We start from the raw sequence: 23,411 nt of genomic DNA on the forward strand, positions 1-23,411 counted from the left end.
CCTCTGAGGAAGGGAGAGCAGCTGGCATGATCCCCATTTGAGACCCAAGAAAAAGAAGCACAGAGAGGTTGAGCAACTAGCCTACATTACATGGCCAGTGAGGAGCAGAGCTGGGTAAGGCTTCAGTGTTTCCTCCACTGTTTGTTCCACGTACTCCTTGTTAGTGCACCATTCACCCCAGGATCCCATGAGGGGCTCGGCAGGACATGCAGGGTAGAGAGAACAGAGCTGGATGTGGGGTACATGTCCAGGAGGGGCCTGGACTCAGGTGTGAGAGTGTATGGACTGGAGAGTTTGGGAAGGGTCTGAGCAGGGACCAGCTCCTGGCCTGCCATGTGCCCTCTCCCCAGGAGAGGCAGGAAGGCTCAGCACCATGCAGAGCCCAAGCCAGCACTGGCCACAGACAGTGCTCAGGGGAGAGCCCTGGTCCACAGACTACTCACCTTCTGTAGGCAGAGTGGCAGGAAGCGGCCGAGGGAGAGAAAAGGCAAAGAAGGTGGTTAGCAGTCCCAGCCCAGCACCCACTCCAAGCAGTGGTCTGCTGAGGATGCCATCCTGCCCCACCACCTGTCTGAGGTCTCCTCCCTGGTCCAGGCTGCCAGGGAAGGTGTGGCATGGTTGGCCACAGTGCCATCCCTGGGCTACTGAAACCCTCACCCACTGCCTGGCCTGCATGTTGGGTGGCTGGTGAAGTTGTGGGTTTGGGGGCCATTGGGGCAGTGATGGGCTGTCCCTGTGGGGCTCTCACCTGGGGATCTACTCACCACAGTGGAGTCTACTTTGGGGCCGCCGTCATCTGCCACCACTGTCAAGGTGTAGAAGTCACCTTTCTCTCTGTCCACCAGGCCCTTGACTGTGATCACGCCCTGCAGGGAAGGTGCCAGATGGGCAGTGACATCATATACACCAGGCAGAACCTACCTTGTCCCCAAGCAGTCCCATGCTCTGATCAAACTGGATTCCTCACCAGCCCTGAGCATCCTGCCCACTTTCCCACCTCCACATCACTTCCTCTGCTGGCATAACTTCTCTGTGAAGCTCTGTCTGTTGAAATCCTCCTTCTCTCCCAATCCTACTTGGACACCACCTCTTCCATGAAGGCTTCTTTCTCCCCTAGCCAGGTGCCACCACTCTCTTATATGGGCCCCAGAGGGGCTCCATTATATCTCTATTACAGTTCTTTTCATATCATCGCTTGGGGTGCTCTGATCTGCATCCTTGATTATTCCCACTGCTACTCCTAGCCTAGGAACTCTTTGAGGGCCAGGAAGGGTCTTGTTCATCTTTGTATCCTCAGTATCCCCCAGGACAAGGCCTGGCACATCATAGTGATTACTGCCTTGCCTATTTACTTTTTCTTTTCACTTTGCCTATTTTCAAAGAAGGGATTCTGACTTGAAAAAAAAAACACTAAAGAAAAGATGGAAGAGTAAGATCTAGGCAGTAGATAAAAAATAGCTGCACCAGACACCTAAGACTAGCTTTTGCAGTAAAGCACTAAATTTATATGTGAGCTTCCTAACAGCCAGGGCAAAAAGGGAAACATGATGACTTGCATAGCTTTCATTGACTAACAAGAAAACACCAGGTTGCCTATGCATAATCTTTATCTTACCCTTAAATATTAAACAGATGCATCACAAGGATGTTTATCTTTATGACAATGAAGAGAGTGCTATGCACATAGAAGGAACTCGATCAATACTGGCTAGCTTTAAAGGCACTGAGCAGCCTGCCCCCAGGTAGAGCCCTTGCTGTGCTTGCCCCTAGCCTCCCTCACCGTGATGGCATCTATCTTGAAGAGGGCTTTGGCCTGGGCGCTGGTGTAGGCGTCGAAGCGGTAGGTGATCTGGTTGAGGTTGTCGATGGAGTAGGCCTGGACCCGCACAATCTCGGTGCCCAGCGCCAGGTTCTCCAAGATGGCAGCCTCATAGGAGGCATTGGAGAATTGCACAGCCTCGTCCAACTCGTTGAGCAGAGTGATGTAGACACTGCAGAAGCCCTGGTTGAAGGGGGGTGCCTGGTCAGTGGCGGATACGTTCATCAGGTAGCTGGTCTTGGTCTCATAGTCCAGGTAATCCACGGTGATAATAAGCCCTGTGCTCTCATCAATCTCGAACTTGCCCTCCGCGCCTGACAGGATGCGGTAGTTCACCAGACCACCATCCCCTGCAGGAGGACACAAGGGGCTCGGCAGTCCCGGTCGGGGTGGGCTGCCTGGGGCTTTCCAAGCTGCCCCAGTGCTCCCCTTGCTGTCCCAGAGGGACAGGGCGAGGGGCCTTGACTGGCCCACCCAGTATACACCACCCCTCCCCCACTCCTGTGGACCAGGTTGTCCCGAGGGACAGTACAGAGGACAGGGTCAAGGGCTATGTGGACAGCAAATCCAGCACACTCTGTTGACCTCCTCTGGGGCCTGTCCTTGACATGAGGGGGTGGTTCTATTCCTGGAACCTTAAAATTCAAGCTCAAGCACTTCTCTTGGGTATTTGGACAAAGAGAGGGTGGGGAAATTAGGGATCTCTTATAGTGGGGGCTTTGATCTAGAAAGTTTAGATGGTGCAGCATCTTTGGGGGTGGCTATGCCTTCATTTGGTCCCTCTGGCTGAAGGGTTCCAGTATCAGGGTTACCCTCCTCTGTTCTCCAGACTCCCTCCACCCCAAATTCCTGTGCTTTGTTGGAATACATCCTTCAACCAGAAGCTAGAGTTGGGATTCCTTAGCTGCAGTCCACATACTTCAAAGAGAATGGTTATAAAACCACTCAGGCAATCCCAGACTCCTTTGGAATTATTTGCAAAAGTCTGAATGGACATGCATTTTTTTCTGGGGAGGGATCCATAGCTTTCACTAGTTTCTCAGATTCCTGGCCCAGAAAAGATCAGGAACCATTGGTCCACAGCAGCATATAGGACCTGGACTGAGAAAATGTGCCATGTAAGGGAGAACAATCACCTTGGAGTTTTCTGGCCTATTTCTCCCTCTATCCTATCCTGTGCCCCAGGTGAGCTGGGGATACTGACAGGGGCTGGGTTGGGAGCCACCAGAGCAGCTGACATGAAGGAAGGGCAGGAGCTGGGAAACTAGGAGCAGTTTAGGTTGCCCAGGACAGAGGTCCTCTCTGGCCATAACCCTGGCCAGGGGCATAGGCCCATCTAGCCAGGCCCCATGACCTAGGTTGGCCACCTTTTTCCTTCATGTGGCACTGCTAACTGTGGCCACCTCTAGGGCTTGGAGCCTTTGGAGAGGTCCGGGCTGCCTTCAGGGACATCCACTGCCCTGTAGAACAGGACACTGCCCTTGGTCAAATGTTTGTGTGCCAGGCCGTGAGCTGCGGCTGGCTGGCTGAGTAGCCCTCAGCCAGCTTTCAGACAAATCCTTTACCTTCCCCAACATCTGCCTAGTCCCTAGCCAGGCGGCTGGGAGCTGCCAGGACCTGAGGTGACAAATCTAGACTTTCCAAGCTGTGACCTCTCCTCTCTCCACCCAGAGTCTGGGACAACTCTCCTTGACTCCAGACCTCCCAAGACTGAGAATCTGGTGGGGACACCACCAAGACTGTGCCAGGAGCCACTCTCCAGCCTGGAAGCCACTGAATGGGGGAGCCCGAGGCATCCCAAGGATGACAACCCTACAGGAGAGGGAGGGATGAGCTGGGGTGGGTCACTCTAGGGAATGGACTCTCTGGTTTCCTCCTGCCGGACTCACCAGTGTCTCGGTCCGTGGCTTGGACAACAATGACTGATGTGCCAATGCCCGCCGTCTCGCGAAGCCCCAGGCGGCTGTACTGCTGCTGTGTGAACACTGGGGCCTCATCGTTGACATCTTCAATGTACACGATCACCTGTAGAAGCCAAGCCAGGGATGAAAGGTCAGGGTCAGGTGGGGACTGGAGAAGCCCAGGGCTGGGCCCGTCTGGATCTCTGTGTGTGGTCACTGCTCTCCTGGGCCAGCTATGAGCTTCCTATAGTCCAGTTGGTCACTACATGCCCCCACCTTGTACAGTACCTGGCATGTGGCAGGTGCTCAGATACCACTTGTTAGGGAGCAAATCTCGTCTTACTCTTGGCTCTGCTTCAGATCCTGGGGGAACCTGTGGCTAATCAGTGAAACGAGCCATCGAATTTCTCAGCTATGGAAGGGTAATATCAACATAATAGTTCACAACCTGTGCCACTCCTGTTATGAAGACAAAATGAGCCAGGGCCTCGTAAAAGTGCTTGAAAAAGTTTAAAGAGACCCCATTCAAATATCGACACACCTAGAAAAATAAACATGAAAATGTCAACCATGGTTGTAGCAGAGGAAGCTGGTGCTTAGACCCCTTTAGATGCTCACACAACGTACCTTCTCTGGCGCCCTCACTGCCAGCGGCCAGCACTGTGGCTCTTTGTGGGGAACTAACCCCAGCTCACCCCACTCCACCCTGGCTGCTGGAGCCTGCACACCCAGAGAGCCAGAAGTGCCTGGAAATTACGTTCTGCATTGGCTAAGGCAGCCCTTAGCCAATGACTGATGGGCAGCTGAGACGACTCTCTCCGGAGCTCCCTGTGGGACTGAGTCAGTGTCCCGTGTTCCACTTTGCTGGCTGCCTTTCCTTCCTGGTCCCACGCCCCTTCTGGCCTTTCCTGGGAACTCTTCCTACTAATCACACCAATCCATGTCTCAGGATTTGCTTCTGGAGACCCCACCCAAGACAGTGGCTATGTCAGAATTGTGGAATTACATATGATTTTCATCACTGCTTACATTTTCTAATTTCTCTTTAATGAACATGTGTGTCTTAGATAACCAAAAACCACACAGTTTAAAAAATGTTTATGGAGAGAAATGTTATGGCTAGAGATCAGCACCACCACCCTTCTTTTTTGCGCCCCCCTCCCCCAACACACATAGGCTCACAGAGGGGTCTGGCCCAGGTGTGGGCAGGACCAGGGCTATGTATAGAAGGACCAGTGTGGTGGGAAGAGGAGTTATAACCAGAGTGGTCGTGCTCTAGGAGCCACAGGGAGGACCAGGGCTCCTGCCTCTTTTCCCAGATGAGGGGACAGAGGCCCAGAAACGGGGAAAGACCTGCCCATGGCCTCACTGTCACTGAGGGCTGGAAAGAGCACAGGGGTTCTGGTTCCCAATCTACCAACCCTACTGCTCTTTGCTGTATGCTGGGGATGAGCTGGCCCCAGAGCAGGAAAGACACCTCTTTTCAGCCTAACAGAGCCAGGGCCAGCAGGAACCTGTCAGCAAAGCAGGCGGGAAGCACATGGGGCAGGGGAGCACACGGGGCAGGGGAGCACATGGTGCAGGGACAATGATGCACAGCACAAACTTCACACATGGTCATCAGCACCAATGGTGGCACAAGGCCTCAGCTGAAAGCATGCATATTTGGTTTTTGATTGATCACTGCCACTCAGATCAGCCTCAGCTTCTCTTCTGGGGTTAGCTAGGAAACAGCTGGACAGAAGTGAAGGGGCTTCTGTTGGTATAAGCGGAAATGATGGCCTGACCAGTGGAGGACTGGGAGGTGAGTGGGGTGGCAGAGCCAGGGGGAGGAGAGACTCATGCGGGTAAAGGCTTCTCTACTTCCCCGCTCTTGTGGTTCCTGTAGCCCTGCTAGGTCATCAAATCTTCATGTCCAGACATCTAGAACACACTATGCAAACTAGGGTACCCACCCCTGAGCACAGCTGCTCACAAGCCGGAACCTAAGTCTGGCTTTGCCAACAACTTGGCTGGGAGATCCTGGGTGGGGTGGGTGTGGGGGAGAATTTGCATGGATGAATTTTAGGAACTCTCTTGCTATAAACAGACGCTACCCATCCATCTTTCGAAACCGTGAGCCTTCCCCTTCCCGAGTCTGCTTGTCCAAATGACCTTGACTCCAAGAGTCTGGGGGAACAGGGCTACGCTGACAGTTCGATAAGAGGAGGGTGGCAGTATGGTGCCTGGGTGTGGCCCGTCCTCCATGAGGCCGGTTGCATGCCACTATCCTCTTGCCGGTTTCAACCTTGTTTTTAGCAGCAAAGAAAGGAGGCAAAATGGTGTGTGGTTTGCAAACCTGAGAGACACAGATGTACAGGAAACACCCAGATCTGCCAAGTTCTTACTGAGCAAGAGGGCTCAGCGACTGAGCTACTGGGCTCCCTGGAGAACCAGCCCCACTTTCTGCCCAGTGCTGCGCCCTCCAACGGCGATGAGGCAGGAGATGTGAGATGTGTGTGCAAGCGCACGTGCGCAGGGCACATGTGAGGCCCCCAGTCTCTACGAGGCCAGTTCACTCTACGATCCCTAGCCCCTCATCTATGCTGCCCTGGTCTCTGAAGCAGGAACTGGAGAATGTAGGTCGTCCCTGCAAGTCAGCTCTGCTGCTGCGGAGAAAATGAGCCCAGGGCAAAGCTGGAGTCCCCACACTGTCTTCAGGAAGGTCCCTGGCTTTCCTGAAGCTCAGGGGTGTGGGGGCCATCAAGCCCTGGCCCCAAGGGCCAGCAGCCAAATTCCCACCTTAAAATCGATTCTTTGGGGATAAGGTAGCAGTAGTCTCTGTTCCGGAGCCCTCTGTGAGGCAGCATAGTGCAGTGGTTAAAACACACCTGAGCTGACTGCCTTGGTGTGAAGCCTGGTTCTATTGACCCTGACTGCTGTGTGACCCTAAACACACTGGCCAAACCCATCTTGCCTCAATCTCTCATCTGTAAAGTGGGTATAATAACCGTGCCTATCTCAGAGGGCTGTTATGAGGGTTGAATGAGTTCAAGCAAATGAGGTAATTAGCAAAGATCATGGCACAGAGTAAGAACTCTGTGAGGGTTTAACACTCCTGGGTTCGAGGCGGGAGGCGCAGAGGGAGGGCGGCCGACCAGGGGCGGCTCTGGCGGCCCCACTCCCACACTGCTTGGCCCAGCCCGGCTACATGCTGTTTTACACAGGATCTGGAGCGCTGCATACTATTTTGTTTTAAAAGGTTTGCAGCCACGATGCTGAGGCAGTGACAGGAGCAGGCACTGGAGAGAGGTACCAACCTGCTTCTGGGGCTCAGGGTGCCCTGGAGGGCTGTGGTTAGGCAGCTTGAAGTCCAGGGGGCCAACCCAAGCTATGCTGACGTCAGCCACCTGGGGCCTGAAGCTAGCCCCACAAAGGGCACGCTCTGAAGTGGGTACACCACTCAGCATGTAACTAAGTAATTCGCTGTCATGCAGGTGAGCGTGGCCGTGTGGAGCTGCCCCAGTGCACATCCAAGTACCTGTCTGACCCTCAGTCACCAGAACCCTGGAATTGTCCCAAACAGCCCCAAGGTCTATAACCCAAGGGATCTAACCCCTCAGCCATCTCCACTGGGGCAGATCTTACTCTGAGGGGCGGCCGTAAGGACCCAGGTTTCTCTTTCCATCTCTTCCTGGGGCACAGCTGAAAGGGGGTCCACAGCAGGAGACAGGTCAGGGCTGAATCACCCTCTCCCCAGCACATTTCTTAGCGTTGGTCACCCCAGGCAGGCTTTTGTTCATTGTTTCCAGCCAGAGGGAAACAGTGGGGTGGAGATGGGGCTGATAAGAGTAGCTGATTCTGCCCCACTCAGTTCTGGGTAAAAGTCCCTGCTTGCTCCCCACCCCAACTTTTCCCGTCTCCCTCCTACTCTTCACCTTTAGGGTCTGACTCACTTTCCACTTGGTTAAGGGGAAGGGGCTGTGAGCTGCTAAGTGCGTGGGAGGCGGGTGGGGGTGGCCTTGAGAGGTCATCTCAGTCAGCCCCCCGCCACAGGGCAGGAGAGTGCATCAGCTCAGCCAGTGGAATGTCTGGGTGCATGTTTCTGAGCATCGGGAACACTGGGGTTGATGCGATTTCAGCTGCGTAGGGGAGAGGCCCGAGGTGAGTGAGGGCGGGCAGAAAAGAATGCACCCGATGAGGCAGCTGGGAGTGGTGACTGGAATATCTGGGGGACACTTTCAATGGAAAGAGTCCTGAACTTGGACTCAGAAGACCTGGGCTCAAGTCCTGGTTCTATCACTAGTGACTTCTCTGGGCCTCAGTTTCCTCATTTGTAAAATGAAGTTTGCAACATCTACATTTCTAGGATCACTTACATGAAATTTCCTTGGCCCACCCTGGATTGTTGTGTGGATACAGGGGGTTAGTATTGTAAGGACACCTCTTAGGTACCTTAGACATCAGTGTCACTGACCCCTTTCCACATCTGAAGAAACAGGCTCAGAGCAAAATGACATGTCCAAGATCCCAAGCTGGGCTGAGCCTCTGGCTGCTCCCCACTGCACCCTGAACTCCAGGAGTCATCTGGCACCTAAACCAGTGATGGTCCTGCCTCCTGCCCTGGGCTCCAACTGGTGGTCATCTTCTATCCACCTGTGGCCTTGGCCCAGCCCTGAGATCAGCACTGAAGAGGATGAAGGACTTCATAATGAGTCACCCCAATGCGCCCCCCTCCAACTGTGTCCCCAGCCTTACCCTGACAGAGCTCCGCATAGGGCCAAAGTCGTGGTTGTAGGCCTCCACTATCAGAACGTGGGATGAGTTCAGCTCCCGGTCCAGGGGCCGGGGCCCTCGCATTAGGAGCCCATTGCTGATGTGGATCCGGAAGTTGTTGCCATGGTTACCTGGGTAGAGAGACAGATGAGCTGCATGGGCTCTGCCCTGGAGAATGATGCTCATGGGATCATGGGGGTCCAGACCCCCTAGAATGCTGACCCTGCCCAGAGGTCTTGGGAGCTTGGCCAAAGCCCACAATGGCAAGGAGGCTCTGCCTCATGCTGCCCTAGCCTGACAGGATTTGACAGAGGAGGCAGAAGCTCACCCTGTGTCCTCCTTATGGGAAGCCTGGAGGTCCCCTAAGAACCTAATACCCAGAGGTATCAATGGATTCAATATTTCAGAGGAATCTGGGGCATTACAAAGAGAGGAACCTAAATTAAATTTTCTGTGGGGAGTTGAAACAAGTATTTTATGGACATCTCTGGGCTGGTCCAGCACCCATTTCCCCATCTTGTGGTAACAGCACTCTGATTTTCCATTGGGGAACCACCCTCCTCCACTCTCGGCTTTGCATAAGGGTAAAGGGTGAAGGGAGCCAGCAGATCAGCATATTTTAGTTTCTGGCCCTAGTGACTCATTCTAGTTGGCCCAATGAGGCTTACTCTGGGGAGCTGTCCTATGTCTAAGGCCATAGTGATTGGTTCATGGGTGGGCATATGATACACGTTGGGCCAGTGGTACTCAATCGCTGGGGAGCTCGCTGCTGGGGGCTGCCCTGGTCCCTAAGGTTCCCTCCATCAGGGCGATACCCCACCATGGGACACCAGGAACTTCAGAAGCATAGCAATCAAATGCAGCATCCCTTACTTAAAATACATCCAACTTGGTGACATGCCTGGAGAATGTACCTGTTTCCTCCCTCTGCCCCTGACATGGGTATAGCACCTGGGGCTTCCTTGGTGCCCCACCTCCCAGACCCTTGGCAGCCTAGAGCAGCTCTGCTATCCCAGGGGCAGGAAGGCTGGCTCCTGCTGTCCTAGGGCAGCCCACTCACCGTGAAGGATGCGGTACCACACACGCCCAAACTCGCCTTCGTCTGCATCTGTGGCTTTTAGCTGAGGGAAGAGACACACAGTTACTCCTAGAATTCCACCCCACAGGAAGAGAAGGTATTTGTGGAGTCCCTTCCATTTCCTTATACCACCCCAAGTCTGTCCTGCCCAAACCCACGGTTCCCCACGAGGCAGAGGGTGTGGGAGAGGAGAGGGCTACATCTGTCTTTCTCAACCCCCACGAGGACACCTGACTGTTGACAGCCCTGTGTTGTCCTGTCTGTGGTGGCAGCTCTGCTCCCTGCTCCTCCTCCCGGTTCTTGGGGAGAAGGGGTAGGAGCTGGATGATAGCACTGCAGCTCTCTGGTTCCAGGCTTGACTCACTCAGCCCATTCCTCCACGGTTCCCTCCTTCAGCCTTTTGAGACCCCAGGAGCATCACCTGGGGTGGCTGGATTGCGTGGTTGCTTCTTGCCCAAACTTCCTTGGTCTGAAGCCATTCTGGCCACACCGGCTCCCAGTGGGTACTGAATACTATAAGAGCCACTTTGTGGAAACTGAGAAATCCCACCCCACAAAGGATGGCTCCACATTCATTCACACGCATGATCACTCCAGTGTAGTTCCAGCTCACTCCTGCTTGCTTGGCTGTACCTCAGGCTTATGTACTGTCTCCAGTGGGACCTGGGGATGTGCTATTCTCACTCTGAGGCTGCCCAGTGATTAGCCCTTTTTACAAGGAGTCTGACCTTGAGGCTGTTGGCAGAGCCACAGTTGGTGCCAAGATGGGTCCTACCAAACCAAGAACTGATTACCTCCTCTACCTGCCGTACCCCTGCACAGTGATGCAGAGAGAGGCCCGAGCCTGCAAGGCTGGGGAGGCTCCCATGGGGCCATGGTATGTGTGACTTGCTTTGTAATGCTCAGGACCCTCCTACTTTTTCTGGGTCTGCCCTCTTGTCCCCACCAATCACTTCCATCCTGTGGTGTAAGAGTGTCTAAGGATTCTGAACAGCATGCTGATGGTGGGAAGGAGGGAAGTATGTTGGTATGAAAGGAACAGGGTGTCTGGGTCAGGCAGACTCAAGCACAAATCCTGGCTTTGTTACTTACTGCCTATGTGGCCATGGATACGTAACCCCCCTGAACCTCAGCGAATAGGCACAACAATAAGCAGCCTTGCAGGGGTTGATGTGAGGATTAGATTATCATCTCTGCAAAGCATCCTGCCTGGTGTCTGGTGCAGAGTGATGCTGAAAGTTGAACATTATGAGATATGCCACCTTTTCCTGGAAGGCCCTCTTGATTTACACTGGAGTTGAGATACCGGGATTGCCCCTTGCTGTGGAGTTCTTCCTCCTCCCTCCCAGCAGACGTGTTATGGGCTGGAAGGTGGAGGGAAGTAGTGGAGCACTTCAACATCTGAGTGTGGAAGGGACCAGGACAGGTGAGAAGGTTGCCTGGTGGATGCTCCTGGGCATCTCCACCCATGGTGGGACTTCCCAGATGTCTCCCTCCCCTGGCAGCCTGTACCACCCTGGGAGTGCAGGGAGTTGGCCCCTGCTAACTGAGAAAAGTGGGAGCCCCAGATGAGGTGTGCAGGCAGCTTGGGAAGAGAAAGTGAAGGAAAATGAGGTTCACTGAAGGGTGGGATGTAAGATGCAGGGATCACAAGAGGAGCTCTGGGCACTGGGAACATCTTTAGGTCAATGCTGCTCATCACACTAGATTCCTGCTGCCCATGCCTGCCCACCCTTTTTGGGGAAGGCACCTAATCCCCTATCAGTAACTTGCTGGGTGACCCTGACCAGGCCACACCTCTCTGGACCTCAGTTTCATCCTCTGAAAGACAGAGGGCTGGACTGAGATGACCCTTCAGCCATCTAATGGACTTGGACAGTCCTAGGAAGGCTCCATCCATTTGGGGCTATGCAGAGGATGCTTCTATTGTCAGCAAAGCCTAAGGCCAGGAGGGAGGAGCTAAATACAAAAAACTAGGGCTCCAGAAAATAGCAGGTGGACCCCAGGATCAGGTCTTGGGCAGAGAGAGCCACAACTCCCCCTACCCATGTTATTCTTCTGGGAGCCTAGGGGTCCTTGATGGGAAAGCTGTTAAAGACTTAGGCTCCTAAGCAGGCAGCTGGTTACCAGGGAAGCTCTGGCTTCTGGGAAGAAGAAGGCTGGGGGAGGGGTGCGTATGTGTGCGTGTCCACTGCCTGGAGTGTCTCCAAGGGCCCACTCAAACGGCAAGGAGCACAGCCCTGGCTGGCTGTCAATCCTGCGCTTTTTGCTCTGTGATCTCTCTGACCTTTGAAAATGCCTCTCACCCCTGCTTCTGCAGCCAGACACCCTCAAAGGGAAGGTGCTTTTCTGGGAAGCTGAGGGAGAGGCCTGGAGGGGAGCAGGCCTGGGGGCTGCCAGGGCCCATCTCTCTGCCTGTCCCCCTCCTGCTGCGTGGCTTGTAGCCCCTCTCCCCGGTAACCTGGAGGCTGGCAGGCACTGAATAGCAACCCGCTGGCTGCTCCCGACCATACCATTCAAATGACCAACGGGGGAAGGTGAGAGCCATGGGTACAGAGGCAGCGAAACCCTCCCTCTGCGTCCCCCCAGTGTCTCCGCCCCTCCAAGAGGGCTCCAAGGGAACAGGCTGGAGTGAGGCTGTGGGAAGGCTCAGGAGCTCCCAGCTCCTCTGCACGACTTCCCTCTCCCTCTTCCCAGCCCAGTTGCCATCCCTACCCTCCCCACTGTCCCCTCCTCCAAGGAAGGGCCCAAACTTTTCCAGACAAAGTCAGGTCCAGCGGGAGAGTGAGGGGCGGAGGCCACTCTGCCTGGCTGGCTGGCTGGCTGGCTGGCTGGCTGAGGGGCACAGGGCAAGGGAGAGTCCAGAGCAGGTCTGGGTCACAGTGGTGCCCGATGCTCCTGAGGCCCCCTTTGGACAGCTAAGAAGACCTCTGCACCTAGCCGAGGACTGCTGAACGCTGGCTCCGAGGTTAGTGCTGGGGGGCTGCAGGAAAGTGGGGCCGCACTCTTGCTGGGGTACCCTGGGGGGGATGTGAGAGTGTGCTCAGGTCTGGGGAATCCCTATGCTTCTGCAGAGAGTGAAAACAAGGCCTAGGGAGGGACAGTGGTTAGCCCGATGTTACACAGAAAGATGTGCTGAGGTCAGACCCCTCTGCTCACAGCAGGCCCTGCTCTATGGAGCTCTAAATGAAGAAAGAAGGTTCTAGACTGAGCTTGCAGGGATATGTCCAGAGCAGGACCTGCTCCTGTGCCCTGGGCTCCAGGGCGCAGGGAGAGGCCTTAATTACCCTCAAGATCTTTCCTAGCCTTGGTCTGCTGGAGGGCTCCTTTCCCCAGAAACAGCTGGTCCCTGCTGGCTGGTCAGAGGGGAACGAAGGTGACCTGGCAGTTGGCCTTGCTGTGCATCCCAGGGAGGGTGGCTTGATGTTTTCAAGCACTTTGGAATCTCTTGCTTCAAAGGGAAATACTCAAATGCTAATTATAGCCTCATTTTTTTTTTTAAAGCCTTCCTCAAGGACTGGAGCCTGGACCGGCTCTGCCAGCCTGATAGGATCTCCAGATCCATATGAAGTCCTTGAAATAACATTAGGACCAACAGGATTGGGACTTCTCCCACTTCAGACTGCCCTTTTCTTACTTTCAGCCAAATACTGCCCAGGGTAGGATAGAGGGACGGTCAGTTTTCTCCCCAGAGAGATAGTGGTGGGCACACCCATCCCTCCTCCCTGCTCAGATTCAAGGGACAACCCACGTATGGCTGGGCCAGAGCGGTCTCTAGGCCTGACGCCTGAGAGGCGGAGGCCCTGGGCAGCTAGATGGGCATCAAAGTTTCCATCTGGGAGCTGGGAGGGGTCATGATATGTCTGGAAATGCTGGAAGGAGCGTGGTGGGGACTGGGTTGTGGGGTGTGTGCACTGGATGTTCTCAGTCTCGGGGCACTCGGGGCACACGGGGCTCAGAGCGAGGCTGCAGGCAGAAGGAGGCTGGGCACAGAGAGCCGGGAGTTAGGTCCTGCGGCGGCTGGTGAGTGCCTGGGGTGAGGCTGGGGGCTCAGGAGGATGGGGGTTGGGTGGCCCCTCTACACCCCTTGCAAGAACCCAACAGAACACACCAGTGGGTCCCCCAGTTTGGACCACTGGCGTTAGATAATTACTAGAGTCCTTGCCTGCTGCAGTTTCCTGTAATCAACAACTCATTCCTGGTCACAGAGTAATTGATGGAGCTGGTCTTGGAACCCAAGTTTTCCGGTCTAAGACTCTATTGTAATTCATGACAATTGACTTTAAAGTGCCGGAAGGCATCACCCTCCTATCTCCTCTGTGGCTGGTGGGCAGAGGGTATAGCAGAAAAGAGGATCTGAGTTCAGGCCCAGCCCCATTACTTTCCCACCATGTGACCTTAGACATGTTACCTCTCTGGGCCTCACTGTTCTAACCTGTAAAATGACCATAATGCTCTCTGCAGCCATTTGGCAGTGCCCAGCCGCCATCAGTGTTCCCCTACCTCCCCCTTCCTGAGTCCAGCTGATTTGCCTCTGAGCTTCTGTCCCATTCCTGTTGCAGGAGCCATGAGCACAGAGGGCCCCAGCCCCCTCGCCTTCCTCACAGCTCCTGTCACTCCGGGGAGCCCCTCGGAGGCAGTCGACCCCCTCCCTGTGCTCATTGCCCTGGCCTGCATCTTCCTTCTGCTGGCCACTTGTCTGCTGTTCATGACCCTCTGCAAGCCTGCTGCGCTGGACCCAAGCCGCCGCCGGGCCCGCGAGTGCATGCCCCACCACCCTGGGAGCCCCAGTGAGCCCCAGCTCCGGCTCTGGAAACGCCTGGGCTCGCTGCGCCGCTCCCTTCACAGCTTCCGCCGCGGCAGGCCTGCCCCTCGGCGCCCCCTGCCGGGCCACGAGGACAACCACGACTGTGACTGCACGGAATCTACCAAGATGTGATGGGGCTGTCCCCCTACTCCAGGGTCCACCTGCAGACCTTCCTGCCTTGGATGGAGCCTGGTACTGCAGGCTGAAGGAGGACAGTGGCTCCAATAACCTGGGCCACACACTCAGCTCATCATCTGTGGTTTCCTGTGTGCCCAGACCTGTGGCCTTTCCAGAGATGGCCCCTGGAAGAATACCCTCCTCCCTGTAGACTCTAGGTGCTGCCTGCTGGAAGACTGCTGCACCAATTACTGAGCATCTGCAGCCATGTGGACCCTTGGCCCGTGGCTCTGAGGAGTACAAACCTGGGGTCCCCAGCTCCACCTTCTAACATTAGGCACAAACCATCTCCAGGAAGCAGTGCCCCTGCGTCCCAACAGAAGCCCTGCCTGCCCTCAAGGTGCCAAAGTTCAGCTCAGATTCCACGGCGAGTTGCTGAAGGGCCAAAGGCTCTCTCCGGCCAAGTGGGGCACACACTGGGGCAGGGGACTGTCCTGTCCTCTGTGCCAACTCAGTGCCCCACGCAGAAAGGAACCCAAGGCCTCCTCTCCTTGGACTTCCAGCATCTATCTGTCATCTACAGGAGCAGCCAGCACCCTTGTGGTGGATCAGATGCCTGGGTGCCTGCTGGGAGGGAGGAGGGTCAAGCAGGAGGCTGTCAGCACCATCCATCAATCACCATCTTGGCAGTCATTCTGGCACCAATGCGAGGATGGATGAAGAAGGGGCTGAGAATGAGTTAAGAAGATCTGTGCAGAGGCCAGGACTGGGAACGTGTCAGAGTGGGAGGAGGCACTGCCAGCAGCTGGCGGGGATGCTGTCTGGGCTCTGAGGACATATCATAGCGGTTCAAGGGAAGGAGGTGGTCTTCCTTTGAGCGGGGGAGGGGGGGTGTCCAGACCTCTCCAGGACAGCTGTGGGACATCAGGCTTGGACCACATGAGTGTGCTGTCTGTATTTTTGGTAACTGCTTCACTGACTGGCTACTGTCAAAGCAATCCCACCCTGGGGTGGGATCCTCAGAATCCCAAACCCTCAACGTCTCCTCACAAGGCTGGTGCTCAATGCTTCAGCTGGGCCTCAAATTTGGAGAGTGGAGAGAGGGGTCTGAGCTGCCCAGCTCCTGACCCAGAGAGTTAGCTGGCCAGGGCCACCTTGTATCCCCCTGTGGGGCTGCTCCACCCCACCCTGCTATAACCCATAGTGCAGCCAGCCAAATCTTCTCAAAGAGTGAGCCCGGTATCACCACTGCCCAGCTCCAAAACCTTCCCTGACTCCTATTGCTGGATAAAGCTGGAGTTCCCTCATCTGGTGTTTGGTACTCACTGGGAGCTGGCAGCAATCTCTTAGCTTCATCTTGACCCAAGACTCCAGGCAAACTGAAACACCTGTCTGTCCCTGGCTTCAGCTCACGCCTCACTTGCACACCCTCTGTGAAGCCCTCTTTGCTCTCTAGCTGAAGCCAAGGGAGCACAGGGATCACTTCCTCTTGGCGGTGTGGATCATCCCTGTCTGCGTCACATCCTTCCTACAAGCCTGCAAGCTCCCACAGAGCGAGACTGTTTCCAGCCCCTCACTCTGCTCCCAGCTCCGGGCACAGAAGTGTGGGGCCTCTGCTTACTGAGTGAAGGGTGGTCCAGCCTAGTCCTGGGGGAACCTTTTCTTCCCTTGGACGCTCCTACAGAGAAGCTGCTGGACAGACCCACTGAGCCTTCCTTCTGGGTCAGTCTGATATCAAACAGTGAGTCCATCTTGACCAGAAACTTCCAGGGCCTTGGAGAAATCACCAGTGCCTGCATTTCTCCCCGAGAAATGGGGAGAATCAGGGCTGCTCTGTATTACTCACAGGCTCTAGGATTTCAGTCTGAGTAGTGTTGTGTAAACAGAAACCAACTCTTGGGGTTTAGGAAGCGGGGCAGGCCCTCTCCGGCAGCATTCTGCTCCACCCTCCCTTCCAGCTTATTAACCTCTTCCTGGTTTGTGCCCCCAGGTCTCCCTGAGACATCCCAGGCTAAGTTCTACCTGCGGTCATTCACCTCTGTCACCCACTGGCCAGCGTGTCCTGGGGGTAAGGCTGCCCCAGGCCTGAACGAGAAGGAAAGCTGGGGAGGGCGACGGGCTCTCAGGTTCTGCCATACCCCAGCTACATCCCCAGGTTGGTCCTAGGAGACCTGTGTGAGCTGGGGGTGGCAGGTATTAGGTGTTAGGCTAGGAAAGAGGTGAGGCCCCCAGCTTGGTGGGGGGAGGGTGTTCCCCAAGCCCCCAGGAGCTGAGGCTCAGAGGGAGAGAACATCTTTCTGAAACCAGCCCCTAGACTGTGGCAACACCCATGGCTTCCTGGACCCTTAAGCGCCTCTAGGAGTCGGCCCTCTGCTCCCAGCTCCTCGCTTGCCCTGCTCCTGGCCTTCCAGTCTTCCGTCCCTCCCAAGCCTGGGAGCCGGCCCCAGCAGGCAGGCCCAGATTTGCTGTGTTTGGCTCAGCTTCCAAGTCGGAAACCCCGCAGCTGGTGAACAGCATAATTCTAGCCCGGCCGCCCTCCCCACCCAGCAACTGAGGCCTCCAGGGAGGGCTGGGGAGGGCACCCGAGCCTCCTTTTCAGGTCCTCCCCTTCCTCCCTTGAGCCCCATAGCTGTCACTCCTTCTCCGGGGTAAAGGAATCCTTTCTGTTTGTGCCTGTTTATTTCCCAGGAGGGGAATTTCGGCCAAGAGCCCTGTGAAAGCAGCTCTGTTCTGGGCCTTGCTGGGCCCTGGCTCTCTCTCCTCAACTCCTTTCTGGGAAATGTGACATCTCCATCTCCTCCCTGCTCTGAAAGGCCCTTCTGGGTGCAGTAGGGGAGGGGGAGAGGGCTGTGGGGGTGGGAGGGGAGGAAGACCAAGGCCTTCCTTCTGGTTTTGGGGAAGCAAGGGCCCATCTTTGGCTACACAAGCTGGGGGCTTACTCTCTCCAGGAGGGAGGAGGGAGCCTAGGTCCCCCTTTTGCCACGGTACTGGTACCTCTGAAGCAGCAGCTGGACCCTCTCCTGTTTCCATCCTGCCCTGCCATGATGACCTTGAGCGTGTGCACTGAGCTGAGTGTGGCCCTGCCCGCCCCCCACCTGCCACCTGCCTGCATGATCCTGTGGCCCTCAGAGATGTCCTCGGGGACGCTGGCCTCGTAGCTGCTCTGCAGAAAGATGGGCCGGTTGTCATTCACATCCAGGATGGTGATGAACACAGTGGCTGTACCTGTGCGCCGCTTGCCCACGGGGCCGTTGTCTGTGGGACATGGAGGATGACTTGTTAGCAGCTGCCTGAGGGGCACCTTCCCAGACACCTGCCAGAGATGTGCCCGTTTCCCCACATGCTCTGGACTTTGAGAGGTGGCTCTTTTTCTCTTTAGATTAGGAATAACACTAACCATGTCTAATATGTCCCAGGGGCTATTCTAAACTCATTCAATCCCCACAATAAGCCTGCAAAGCAGGTGCTATTATTATCATCCCCATTTTACAGAGGAGGTAACTGAGGCATGAAATGGATTGAACAGAGGCCCCCCAAAGATACATCCATGTCAAATCCCTGGGAAACTGTACATGTAACCTTATGGGGGAAAAGGGTCTTTGAAGACGTAATTAAGGATCTTGAGATGAGACATTCTGGACTATCTATCTGGCTGGGCTGTAAACCCAAAGCCCAGGGTTCTTACGAGAGAAAGGCAGAGGGAGACTGGATAGACAGAGGAGAAGGCCTGTTAAGCTGGAGGCAGAGACCAGAGTTCTGCAGCCACAAGCCAAGGAACCCTTAGGGCCATAAGAAACTGGGACCATCAAGGATTCTCCCCTGGAGACTTCAGAGGGAATGTGATCCCACCAACACCTTATTTTTGAACTTCTGGATCCCAGAGCCATGAGAGAATAAAGCCACTAAGTCTGGTAATTTGTTACAGTGGCCCTAGGAAGCAGATACAGGTGCTGAGATGACACACCTGACTGCTGTTGGGGCCGGGGGGTAAGGTCTGTGGGTGCACACCTGGGTGTGCCCACCTCCAGGGGCAGCTGTCCTCTGCTCCTATCCACAGTGGACAGGCAGAATGCGGGCCCCGTGACACTAGATGTTCTGATTTCTCAGGAGAAACTGAACAGCTGAGCTTTTAAATAAAATCTCTTGCTTTTTAAATGTTCACAACTAATTGTCATTCGTTACAAAACACGAGATGGGTCAGACAGGCACACCTGCAGGACCGACTCGGCCTCTGTATTCAGGGACGTGGGCCCTACGAGATTTCTAAGCCTAAGGTATCCGGGGGTTGTGCCCCTTCAGTTCCCTGCAGGACTCTCCCAGGGCAGGGGAAGTGGCTCGGCCCCAGGGGCAGGTGCTGGCTTGCCCTCCCTGGGGGAAGGAGCTTGCGCCCAGCATAAGCTGTATATCCAGGTAAGGGCGGTCACCCCAGGGAGGAGGCTAAGACCAGGGTGACCCCGTCCTTCTTCCCCAGGCCAGCTGACCACATGCTGGGGTGCAGTCACTTATCCCGAGGTAGGTTACCTTGCCGTCCTGAGCTCCTCACCAGGACCAGCCTCCCACCGCCCTGGGGGTCTGCTTACTTGCCATGGCTGGGGACAGTGTGGGCTGGCAGGCCCCATAAAAGGTCCAAGCCTGAGCCCTCTCCTCCCCCTAGCCAGTGCTCATGAAAAGACTGGACTTGGGGGTGGGGGGATGCTGGGTCTCCAGAGGCTGGTATGGCCGCCCCAGGATGGGAGGAGGGCAGGGCAGGGGCGGATGCATGCAGGCGTGGGTAGGCTGGGGAGGGACTGCTGGCCGGAGAGAGTGAGGCACAGACAGCTCATTCCATCTCATCCAGAGCTCACTGCAGACACTGAACTGGGTGCTCCTGGGAGGACTAGAGGCATCTGAGGGACACAGGCCTCATCACACCCTTCTTCCCATCTGGAGTCCTCAAGGGCTCCCTGCTGCTGGAAACCAAAGGCCAAACTTCCAGCCCAATGTCGAGGCCTCCACAAGCCGGCCCTACCTGATAACAGCCCCACTTCCCCAAGGTACACCACTGCGTGGGCCAGCTGCTGCCGCGCACAGACACGGAGCTCTTTACGACCTCCGGGCCTGGAATGCCCTCCCTGTTTCTCCATGTACTGAAAGCCAACTTGGCCTTCCAGGCAGCGGTGGGCGTGCCTTGTTTCTGCCCATCAGCACTGTCCTGCTCTCTTAGGCAAGTCTGTGCCCTAAAGGTCTCTCTGAGAACCCTCCCTTCCTGACTCTGAGGCCTGGGGTTCCAGGAAGGTCTGACAGCCCCCCAGCTCCAGGGACAGGTATGTGATTTAGGCCCAACTAACCATTATATCTCATCCCCTCTTGACCATAATGAGGGGGGTCAGGAACAGGTGCTGGGCAGATGAAACTAAACAGAGCTCATCTGAGGGCTTCAGCTGGGGCGGCTGGGAAAGACACAAGTGCTGGTTCCCTACCGCTGCACTTGAATCCAGATTAAGGCTGGGGCTGCAGTAACAGTCTGTCACCATGTGAGCCAGAAGATGCAGCCGACATACAGGAGGCAGAGCCAGCCAACGCAGGGAGACTGAGGCCTGGTGGCATCACCTGAGCCCCAGTCATACTTGAGGTACCATCTCCCCAGGGACTGGTTTTGTAAGCCCACGCTGCTGAAGTCAGTTTATTTTAACATTTGCAACCATGAGTCCTAACTAATCCAAAGGTACCCCCAGATGCCACTTCTTCTAAGAAGTCTGCCTTGATTACCCCCTTCCCTTGTTTCCACCACCCTTTGTGCCCAGCTACGCTTGAGCCATCCCTTCTCCCTTTCTGCTTTGTTCTCCTGCTTCACAGTGGTTTGTCTACATGCTGGTCTCCCATCTGGCTCCCACATACCCCTGCCCTACCACCTTAGCATCTTGCATGTAGCACCGCCCTGAGCCCCACACCTGGCAAATGCCATAATATTTTGAGGGTCTGGTTGCCCTTTCCCCACTGGCATCAGGGTGGAGCCTCTGATCAAGGCCTGGCTCCTAGAAGAGGAGTGAGCTTCCGTGTGAGCTCCGTGAGTGGGCTGGTGCTTACCGATGGCCTCCAGGATGAGCATGTACGAGGCCGTGGTCTCTCGGTCCAGGTTCACCACTGTTCTCACAGTGGCATCACGGTAGCCAACACTGAACTTTCCATCCACATTTCCGCCTGTGGGCAGAGAATAAAGCTCTGGTCAGGAAACAGGGCTCCTGGCCAGGGAAAGGGCGGTGGCACCCCAGCTCACCTTCTGAGCTGGGACACCCCAGGAGTGGTCCGGGAGTAAAAGGCTGCACTGTCCCCTCAGCCCTGCCAGAGAAGGGAGTTCTTGGGGGGCTCTGATGAGGGTGTGGCCTATGTGGGCTTGGGGTTGCCAAATGCCTGAACTCATAAAGGTCTAACATTCACTGAGCACCTCCTGTGTACCAGGTACTCTGTGGGCCATTTCATCTCCGTTGTACTATAACCGACAGAGAAGGAAAATGGTCTTTTAGTGAGGTTATGTGTGTGGCTCTGGGTTACAGTCACCAATCTGAGGTGCAGGACTTCAACTCCAAGTCTGACTCCTGAGCCTGTGTCCTTCTCCACTCTGCCACCTGCCTGTCTGGCGTAAGTGTCTGAGCAGTTAACTCGTATTGGGCTTTTATATGCGGCCAAGGACTTTGGGGTCAGCTGAGTGTTCCTGGCTGAGTGGGGACTCCTGGAGGCGCACAGAGAAAAGAGTAGGGGCAGGTGGACAGGAGACAGGTGTTACTGAGTCTTCTGAGTTCTGGGACAAATGGGAAGGGGCAGGGATTTCCTCCCTGAGGTAGATGGAAGTTAGGAAAGTTTCATCAGAACAGCATGGAGACCCTTCCCCTGCCAGCTGGCAGGCAGTGCGGTGTTCTGAGCAGCAGAGGGCACCACGGCACTGGGTTTGGGCTAGCCTGAACCTGGACACTGCACAGCTCCTGGCAGAATGTGCAGAATGAAAATCTGAGAGTCCTAGGGCTGTGAGGGCTCTCAGGTCAGCAGGATCTGGCCAGTTCGAGGCACTGGGAAGTCATCCTGGGGCTGCCACCAGCTGCTTCCTTGCCCTCACATGGTCTGCCCCCGAGGAAGGCCCTCCACCCTCTGAGCCTCTAGTATCCACTCCCCAGTGTTTGAAGCACCACCTACAAGGGATACAATCTGGCTCCAAAGGACAGGGCAGGAACTAAGACACAAGTAGCGCTGGGGGCCGAATCATGGCTGGTGCCACGTCAGGGTCTTGATAACTGAGCCTTTCTAGGGCAGTCTTGAGGACCAGCCTGCGAGGAGGGGTGGGGGGGCCCCTTTAGGGAGGGGGAGGAGGGAAAGGATCTGGAAAAGAGAGGCTGAGGCCTACAAGGTCACCTTGACTGCAGCAAGAGTGGATGGGCTATAGCCTGTGATTCCTTGCTCCAGGGGAGAGGCATTAGAAAGGCTGGTTATGTACACAGGCATGAGTGCATATGAGCGTTATATGTAATGCGACTGCAGGCAGGCCACAGAAGAGGGAAGACTGAGCCAGTAAAATGGCCAAGGGAGTACTGAGGAATGCGAAACAACTGCCTTTGTCCCTGCCACATACCCCAGCCCCTCTCAGGTGTGTTATGGACTGAAGAACTCTGGGAAACTGTTCTAATCCAGGAATGACTTAATACATAGCATGTTTGCCACCATCTACCAAGCCTACTGTCATGGCAGACATCACTAATAGATCATGGTTCCCTTTCCCTTTCCCCTGTTGAGTCAGGACATGGCTTCGCAGTATTTCTCCACAGCTCTGTAAGTGGCTGCTACTTGACACTTTTGAGCTAAAACCATTTCACTCAGATCTAAACCATCTGCCTCTAAACAGACAGAAATTCTCCTCATGAGTGAAAGGTCCCAGGGAAGGACCAGGCCACGTTCCTCTAGTCACTGCTTTGTCACTCTGATGTGGGGTAGAGTAGGGGTAGGTTTCCTCCCCAGGAGTCACTGTTCCACCACCCTCTAGACTAAAACTTGGTTAAGTCCCCTGGTCCCCCAACAGGTTCGGGAGGCCCACAGAGAGCCAGACCAGAGGGACCCAGGTGCAAAGCCTTTGGGAAAAGCCAAGAGCAAATTCTCAGGGAGTTCCCAGCAGGAGCAAAAGCCTGATGGCCAACTTGGACCCCTTCCCCCCTCCCCTGGCCCTACCCAGGCTGGTGGTGAATCTGGGAGGGGATGGAGGGAGGGCTGCACCTGTGATGAAGTAGCTGAGCTCGGCATTGAGGCCCACGTCGTTGTCAGTGCAGTTGAGCCAGACCACCCGGAACTCCCGTGGCACATCCTCAGACACAGAGACGTTGTACACGGCGGGGAAGAACGTAGGAGTCTCGTCGTTCACATCCAGCACTAAGGGCAGAGTCAGTGCTCAGGGCGAGGACTGGCTTCTGCTCTAAACAAGCAGCTCCAAAGGCAGTGGGTCACATCCCAGACCGATAGGAAGTGAATTTCCTAGGATGCAACACCTGCCGGTCATGAGCCAAGGGCCCCCGTGGCTGCTGGCGCAGGACAGAGCTGACCAGTCCTCTGCACCCTCCCACAGCCCCTGTTCCTCTAGGGGCTTGCTGCTGCTCAGCTGTCCAAGGGAGGCGAGAAAACCCCCGAGCCTCTCTCCAGTACATGCCTAACAACGAACAACGATGATGACTACGATGGTGGTGATGGCAGTGACCATTTCTCAGCTCTGCCCGCATACCAAGCCCATGCTAAGTGCTTCCTATACAGGTCCACATGTGCCCCTCACAGTGTCCCGTGAAGCAGCCGTCATCAGACACACTATACAGGTGAGGAAGCTCAGAGCAGTTGAATGACTTGTCCAAAGTCACACAGTGAGAGACTGGTGGGGTGAAGTCTTGGGGAGGCCTTCCCCCAGTTTGTGATGGGGTCCCAGGGAAA

At 55.5% G+C, this 23,411-nt stretch overlaps 2 protein-coding genes across 3 annotated transcripts in view; one reads left to right on the forward strand and one right to left on the reverse strand.

The window, feature by feature from the left end:
* Window positions 1-23,411, reverse strand: part of CDH23 (cadherin related 23) — a 388,627-nt gene that overhangs the window by 76,344 nt on the left and 288,872 nt on the right. The window contains exons 26-33 of the mRNA XM_072971348.1: window positions 22,713-22,865; window positions 20,544-20,657; window positions 17,584-17,732; window positions 9,536-9,596; window positions 8,458-8,606; window positions 3,709-3,844; window positions 1,781-2,169; window positions 765-866 (exon numbers count right to left, since the gene is read on the reverse strand). Of these exons, the coding sequence (XP_072827449.1) occupies window positions 765-866; window positions 1,781-2,169; window positions 3,709-3,844; window positions 8,458-8,606; window positions 9,536-9,596; window positions 17,584-17,732; window positions 20,544-20,657; window positions 22,713-22,865 (1,253 nt within the window). The remainder of the gene's footprint in view (window positions 1-764; window positions 867-1,780; window positions 2,170-3,708; window positions 3,845-8,457; window positions 8,607-9,535; window positions 9,597-17,583; window positions 17,733-20,543; window positions 20,658-22,712; window positions 22,866-23,411) is intronic.
* On the forward strand, window positions 12,401-14,492 carry C11H10orf105 (chromosome 11 C10orf105 homolog). 2 transcript variants are annotated; one of them, XM_015246641.3, is made up of 2 exons: window positions 12,401-12,521; window positions 14,116-14,492. In XM_015246641.3, the coding sequence occupies exon 2, from the start codon at window positions 14,121-14,123 to the stop codon at window positions 14,490-14,492; it is 372 nt and encodes a 123-aa protein (XP_015102127.1). In that variant the 5' UTR covers window positions 12,401-12,521; window positions 14,116-14,120. The 2 variants fall into 2 exon arrangements, with proteins under 2 accessions (XP_015102127.1, XP_031538128.2); XM_031682268.2 differs by lacking the exon at window positions 12,401-12,521 and adding an exon at window positions 13,450-13,576.

This window comes from Vicugna pacos, chromosome 11 (genome assembly GCF_048564905.1).
Source record: "Vicugna pacos chromosome 11, VicPac4, whole genome shotgun sequence".
NCBI classification, from domain to species: domain Eukaryota; kingdom Metazoa; phylum Chordata; class Mammalia; order Artiodactyla; family Camelidae; genus Vicugna; species Vicugna pacos.

What these genes read in the sequence shown, in the direction of transcription:
- C11H10orf105 (XM_015246641.3), top strand. Translation starts at nt 14,121, where the DNA reads ATGAGCACAGAGGGCCCCAGCCCCCTCGCCTTCCTCACAGCTCCTGTC.